The sequence below is a fragment of the Nelumbo lutea genome, chromosome 4 (assembly GCF_056320005.1).
Source record: "Nelumbo lutea isolate HS-2025 chromosome 4, American lotus-T2T, whole genome shotgun sequence".
Classification (NCBI taxonomy): Eukaryota; Viridiplantae; Streptophyta; class Magnoliopsida; order Proteales; family Nelumbonaceae; genus Nelumbo; species Nelumbo lutea.
In genome coordinates this window covers 14,006,561-14,013,697 of record NC_142687.1, presented here as the reverse complement: position 1 = coordinate 14,013,697, position 7,137 = coordinate 14,006,561, and the positions used below count along the sequence as shown (strand labels likewise).

Genomic DNA, 7,137 nt, shown 5'->3' with positions numbered 1-7,137 from the left:
CGGTTCAGGTTGTTGAATGTTGAAGAAACTTTCAGGATAGGTCTCGGCGGCCTGGCCCACTAAGACTAGGCTTTAGGTCCACCGACAAACTAAGGGCTGAAAATCGAGTTGATCAAATTGAAAAACTTTTAACTATATCGGCTCGGGTTAGGGTTTGGGCCCATTTAAAATTTAACAAATGCTCAACCCAATCCGATTCAATTTGGACCCCAACTGCACCAGCAGATCATGAGGGGACACCTTAGATCCGAAACATCTTTTACTCTGACTTCTCTCAACTAGGATGGTGTTTGGTAAGAGGAATTGATTCCTTTAAACCACTTTCCCCAGGAATCAGGAATCACCAACATTGAAGGATTTGGAGGATCATCTGTTTCTGAAAAAAATTGAAAATGAAAAAGGGTGTTATAATGCTAATGTGCAGCTGTCTACCTATTATTCATATATACCATTGGCATGGACATTGCCATGTTTGTCATATTCACTTCAAGAATCGCCCCTCTTCCTGGAAGCCATCTTCCTCGGCTTTAAAAATCACCATTAAACATGAAAGTGGTGAGATATTAATCCCTATATTGGTTTGCTGATTTTTTAGCAAATGCTTTCCTGATTTGTTGAACCAGCTGATGTGGATTGGAATCAGTAAATCAATTCCTCTGACAAAATACAACCTAATAAGGGTCCATTTACCTCATGGGAATAGGGTTTTGGAATTAGAATAGGAATGGTTAATTGTTTGATTGCACAGAATCAGAATCCCATTCATATTCTTGATGATGGCATTCTCCCATTTGATAGAATGGTCATTCCCTCCCTTTCTTTGAGAATTCCATTTCAACTGATTTTAATTCTTATTCTGACTCCTATCTAAACTATGGGAATAGATCATTCTCACTAGGAGGGGACTGCAAATCGTCCAAAAATCCTAAAAATAAAAAACACTGAATTGAAAATTAATAATTCAACCTTACTTTTCATTCTCTTTGGTGACACTTGTCCTCAATTCCTGCCCTAATCCCTACATTAAGAAAGACATCAAGTTTTGTGCCATCACTTGGCAGCATATCTCTGCAATCTTTAATATTTGCAGAGTCTGGCAACGAGTCCACCACTTCCTTTTTTTATAAAGTAGTTTTTATGCTAATAATGGAGAACAAGGCTATTAGCTTTAGCTTATAAATTGTACTTGACTAGCAAACTTATCCACGGACTGGGTCGACCCTTTTTCAGGTTCCTAATTGGCTTTCCAGGCTCTCGGACACATGGCCTCCATACTATAACTATACTGGTTAAAGCAACATGGCAGAGAATGAAGGGAATCTAAGGACTAAGGCCCTTCTCAGAGAAAGAAATAAGAGAACACAAGATTTATAGAGTGACATATCATCTCGGAAATGTAAATGTGGAGATTGGAGAGAGCCCTTTGAAACCAAATCAGGGTCCGTTTGGTTTGCAGTTAAAATCGGAATCAAGATCCTTTATAATAGAAATTGTAGTTTGTTTGGTTCAGACAAGAATGAGAATGAGATTTCATTCCCAAAGGGAGGAGGGGCAGGGAACACAAACACACACTCACTGAACAAACCCAAAAAACAATAGGAGAAAAAAAAAAAATCTCCAATGTGTATAGATCTCAACAGCCCATAGTTCAGTAGCTGGTCAACTAAACCAAGATACATCACGTGATGCATGGAAAGTGGATTGCACATGGGGGGATGCACCGCCAGAATGCCCGCGGGCTGGGTTCCACCTTTACCGGCCATGGAGTCCTTTTGTTGTTGGCATTCCCTTCCTATGACTTGTGAGGAAGGTTCCTCCTCAGTCCTCACCTCTCACCCACTTAGCTTTGTATTTGGTTTGGCCTTCTTGTTATTGGATCTGGGCTTATATCCCTTTTGACGCCCAAGGGTCCAATAAAACGCCGATCTTTTAGAGTTCAAATCATCCCCATAAGAATAAGCTCATACGTGCGATGATGCGTCTAGCTTGGAAGGATCTACCATCTTCTGGTTAAGTTGGGCGTTCAGAAAATTGTACAGTGGAAATGGGAGAGTGACATCCTTCTCCCATTCTCACCACTGCTCTCCTCCAATGTGAATTGCTTTTCTTATTGCAAGTTTTAAAAACAAAAGAAAATAAAACCAACTGGTTTGAAAACATGGTTTTGGTTATATATGTGCCTTCTTCTGTTTCCAAAACTGAAACAAAAAATTGTAAGATTGGATGATCATTCAGCATCGCTTGGTGGCTGCAGGCTCTCCGGTTCCCTACCCATTAAATCTGGCTGCCATTTAAGGCTTGTGTATTTCTCTACGGTTAAATAATTATGGGCCGATGGTCAAGACCATTATTAGTTTATATCTTCACATGATTCCTTTTTTCTGTTCTTTTTTTTTTTATCAATTTCAGAGCAACAGATAACAAGTACCAGAAAAAAAGAAAGGAAAACCTCTTCTTCTCTATGTACATTGCACCTCTTTCCCGTGTAAGGGCATCTGTCTGATATAAGATCACACGTAATTACAATCTCGAATTCTCCAACTTAATTGAATGCTTGCTTTTGTATAGTTATTTTATGAATCAACCTGCTCTTTTAATTAACTATTAGGAAGACTGCTCCCCAAGCCAATTTTTCGCCCCACGTTCTCTGTCACAGGTGTCCCTCCCAGGTAAATTTTCAGCTTCACCATACCTCTTACTATCTTTAATTGATGAAACAACCATGGTGAGTCTCGATTCTCACATACTGAGACCTCTAGCAAACTCAACCTCCACTCCATCTACGCAGATGATCTGGAAATTAACGGAGGAGAAAGAGAAACACATTAGGTTCTGGAGCATAGCAGCAACCATCAATACAAATTGCAAGAACGTAAGATCGGATAAGCAGATCAATGCAGAGAGGCTGTTTGATTTGAACCCTGATCACCCAGGTCATAATGGAGCAACCCACCCTCACATGAAAGAGAAAAGATCAAGTACAAATAAAATGCATAAGCAAATAAATTGAGAGTACAATATTCTGGTCCATTTTAAGGCACCATTTGACCCATTTTCACAGAAGAGACCAAGTACATAAGGACATGGTCATAGGAATTCCTACCTAGGCTGGACATGGCTTCCCCTGTTCTTAAGCAATTGTATAATAAAAGTTTTCCAAAGTTGGACAATTTGTTAAATTTTAATAGTTTGATTATGTTTCGAGTACAGTCATTTCTCTGTATACTGAGATTAGAAGATTGAGCAAATCTGCATCTAGCCCCACCACACACCCAACGCATATTCACATTCAACAATGACAACAAAGAATCTAAGTTTCACAACCGACACTCACCTGCTGACTGCATCGGCTGGAAGTAACCCAGTGACAAGGCCACTGGCATTGTGACCTTGCCTTCCCTCAGGATCCTGAATTGCCGACTTTGTCATTCTGTTTGAATAGACCCTTGGACTCCCCGTGGAGTCATTATGAATCTCTGCCAATGGATTCACAACAAATCCACTGCCCCATTGGAGTCGGAATCTCCTGTTCTTCAGCATAAAATGTTCAGCATTTCCATCATTATCGGTCATTTTTCTCATGGCAGCCAATGATGATGTGCCCCCCGAAGAAGAGAACCTTGACGTTGAACATCGGCTATCTGTTCTCTTCCAGAACCTGGAACTGAGAAATTCTGCACCAGGTAACATACAACATGTATTTCCTGCAGTGTCAGTCTTTGACATCCTTCCGGTTGATACAGCCAAGTCATAGGAAATCTCATCCAGTGCCATTTCTAGCCCATGTACACGTGTCTCCAGCGATCGCATCCCACTCTGTGAGCTCCCAATAAACTTCTAAACTCACGAAAGAAAGAGAAGGATAAGTTAGCAGAGGATTCTCTAAAATTAAAGTGCACTATTACTTCTGTTAGAAAATGCCTTAAAACACTGACAGGTTTTGGAATTGATTCTCTAAAATTAAAGTGCACTATTATTCATCAAAAAATTTTCCCAATGTTGTATATTAAGCATGCAAATAAAATATACTACAATGAAGCAGATTCACCTATAAATTTGACATTGATGAAGAATATGGCAGTGATATTCAAAGATTCCAAGTCATTGAAGCTTTTTTTTATGTATCCTTACTCCACTTTTTGGATGAAAGGATAGGAAGTTAATTAGCTACAACTCATGACAGAATACATTTTGTTGTTTCCATTGGAATAATTAAGGTTCCAAAACCCAACTAATTCGAGAGAGTAATGAAGATACAGAAGGTTTTTCATGGTTGAGTAAAATTTCTGGGTACATTGACCATTTTTAACCACTAAATGATATTTGTAGCCAGACAGAACCCCAGGCACTGAACAAATCATATGTATGATCCAAATGGAAACAAAAGACCCGTGAGGGACTAACAAACGAAAAATAAACATAATAATGCTTTTGGGATATATATATACCTGGAGAAGATCCAATAGACTGGATTGTTGGTTCTCAATCTGAACCAGCTGTTTTCGTATCAAACATAAGTCCTCATTATCTTTGTGGTTGCCATAGATATCCTCAGTTGTATTACTGACCACAATAGTAGATTCGGAACCCTCCTTATCATGAAACGGGACAACACGAGACCCAGATCTTAACCCTCCAAACTTGTACATCTTGTCATCGAAATTCTTATTAAAGAGGGCTCTTTTGGTTCCGTGTCTGCTTTCATTTTCTTCCAGAACCTTTCCATCTCTTTGTTTAACATCGTCATCACAGAGAACAGTAAAAGGTTGAGAATGAGGAACAGAAATCTCAATTTTCCAATCAGATGGCTTCTTGCACTCCAGCTTACCATGTTTCCGGTCATTAGTCTCCAATGGACTCTTTTTTCTAACTTTCGTTTCGGGTGACTTATATGGTGACAATGGTGTGCTTTTGGAAATTGTTTTCTTCTTCAATTGCGGAGTTTCAAAGCCCAAGGAAACAGAGTTTTTGGAGTAAGGAGGAAAACGCCCACCGCTGGCACTCTCTGTAAGTGTGACAAACCAGAATAAGATTTACATAGGTTTCGCCAGTGGATGACATGATGGCTTGAGAAATCTAAACCAGGAGAATAAATGAAAACGTAGGAGAAATGAAACGATAAAAAGACATTAATTGAAATCATCAAATTAAGCAAACGAATACAACCGAGGCAAGGAGTATCAGAAGCTGCAATTGAAGTCATAGACTGGTTGAACAATCTCTAACAAAGATTCGAGTAAGAAACACGCTTACTGACTCTGTAACAACTGACAAGATATGCATACAGAAAAATCTTTTCGAAAACAAGAAAAGTAAGCAAAGAACAACAACACTCTTACCTCTCGAAGAAGGTTTGGATTGGGATGGTGGCGACATTTCATCAGGAAGGCCAGGAACATCCTTCCAGGCTTCTAACATCCGATTCATGGTGTCCCGAACAGCCTTCACCTACGACAATATCAAAATGCAATTAGACCAGATATCATGGAACTCTAACAAAACGAGGAATCTCAATCGTGTCAATCTAAAAGAGTAACCTTTTTCAGACCTTATCGAACCTCCGAGTTTCAAAAGACGTAATACACGAAGACTTGAACTCTGACAACAGATTCCTCTCCACGATAGCCAACTTCACAAGCGTCTCCGCGGCGGCCTTCCTCGCCGCCCAATCTCCACTACTCAAGAAGTCAACCGCACAAGGTATCAAATTCAGCAAAACATTATGGCTGGAGGCACCACCGGCGCCAACAATGCTGCCAATGAGCGACAGCAGCGATGGCTTCGCTTTGAAGCACTCAGCCCTCAGTAACTTCAAGAGCCTGGGCAGAAGTCTCTGCAGTTGCGCCGGGTCCGGATCGGGAGAAGCATCAATCGCGGAAGCAAGACAAAGCGCAGAACCGATCTGCGAATTGTAGTCCTGCTCAAGCAGCAGGGTCTCCGTTAACGGCTTCAAGAACACGGAGAAGGGAGGCTTAGTGATCTGTGAGGCCATCGCGGAGACCGCATCGATGCAAGCGGACCGGACGGCGGAATCAGGGTCTCTGAGGCGACGGACGATGTTGGCTAGCATTTTAGAGAGGAAAGGAGAGAGAGCGTCACCATGAGTCTCAGAGAGGAAACCTAAAAGACGGACGCATTGCTTACGGACAGGTGACTTCTCGGAAGAATCCGTATCGTAGATGCAAGTGAGGAACGGGGAGAAGGAGTCGTGATTCAGATTCCGAGCGATGGACTCGAGCTCGGAGGTAGCGATGGCATAAGTGTCTCGGTCAGAGAGCTTGTTGAGGCAGGTAATGACACGCTGTTTGAGATCCTTAGTGGAAGCATTTTGGGGTGGAGTCAGGGACAACCGTTTCGGCTGAGCCATTACCGGAGATGGAGAACAATGGGCGTCAGAAAACCGCATTTGTGAGAGGTGGGCTCAGGTGGAGAGCAGTGGCGCAGCTAATATCTACGGCAACATTGCCGGGCTTCTTCGGCGTTCGTTCAGACGGTTAGTTGAGATGCTCGTCGGTTGCGTAGGTTCGTCTTTCGCTCTCCAGCTCCTTTTCTCTCTGCGTTTGTCCGTAGACTAGGGACGCTTTTAAACTACACATTTCTGTGCGAGTCAAGTGAGAGAGTTTACACCAAAATGTGAAAAAACACAAAAGAAGAGAGAGAGAGAGAGAGAGAGAGAGAGAGAGAGAGAGGTGAAGGGCATAATTTCACTTCATTCGGAAGCAAGAAAGCAACGGCTGAAAATTCAATTCGAGTTTTTGGGGGCAGATTTGGGCACATCCCCAATGGCTGATGATATGATGCAGACAAACAATAATGAAAATTTCATCGTTTCTAATAAAAGTGGAAATGTGAGGGTATTTTTGTACTTTCAATTTTATTATTAGGGGTAGGGGTGTGCTCAAATCACTCCACCATTATTTTAATTAATTAATTTATTTATTTTTTAAGATTAACTAGTAATTTTCTTGTCGGGGAGAGAGGGTTGGTAATACTAATGGGTAGTGGGTAGTAGTCATTTTAGTGAATGTAAGAAATCAATGGCGTATTTTTCTATTCTAATAATTTTGCCTTTTAATAAATGAAATGATAATTAGAAGACAGAGAAAGGGAAAAATTTTAATAAAGGAAAAGATAGAA

The 7,137-nt window shown here is 41.0% G+C and overlaps 1 protein-coding gene across 1 annotated transcript; it reads right to left on the bottom strand.

The window, feature by feature from the left end:
• Positions 1 to 2,425: 2,425 nt before the first annotated feature.
• On the bottom strand, positions 2,426 to 6,600 carry LOC148854062 (TORTIFOLIA1-like protein 4). The gene is made up of 5 exons (XM_088982521.1): positions 5,549 to 6,600; positions 5,340 to 5,448; positions 4,449 to 5,005; positions 3,335 to 3,837; positions 2,426 to 2,793 (listed from the first exon to the last, which is right to left on the bottom strand). Exons 1-5 carry the CDS (start codon positions 6,404 to 6,406, stop codon positions 2,781 to 2,783), a joined length of 2,040 nt encoding a protein of 679 aa, XP_088838647.1. The 5' UTR covers positions 6,407 to 6,600; the 3' UTR covers positions 2,426 to 2,780.
• Between the last annotated feature and the right edge of the window lie 537 nt (positions 6,601 to 7,137).

What these genes read in the sequence shown, in the direction of transcription:
- LOC148854062 (XM_088982521.1), bottom strand. Translation starts at nt 6,406, where the DNA reads ATGCGGTTTTCTGACGCCCATTGTTCTCCATCTCCGGTAATGGCTCAG. An exon ending in AAACTCGGAGGTTCGATAAG is followed by an intron (nt 5,449 to 5,548) that starts GTCTGAAAAAGG and finishes ATATTGTCGTAG; the next exon opens with GTGAAGGCTGTTCGGGACAC. An exon ending in GTCTATTGGATCTTCTCCAG is followed by an intron (nt 3,838 to 4,448) that starts GTATATATATAT and finishes TCGTGAGTTTAG; the next exon opens with AAGTTTATTGGGAGCTCACA.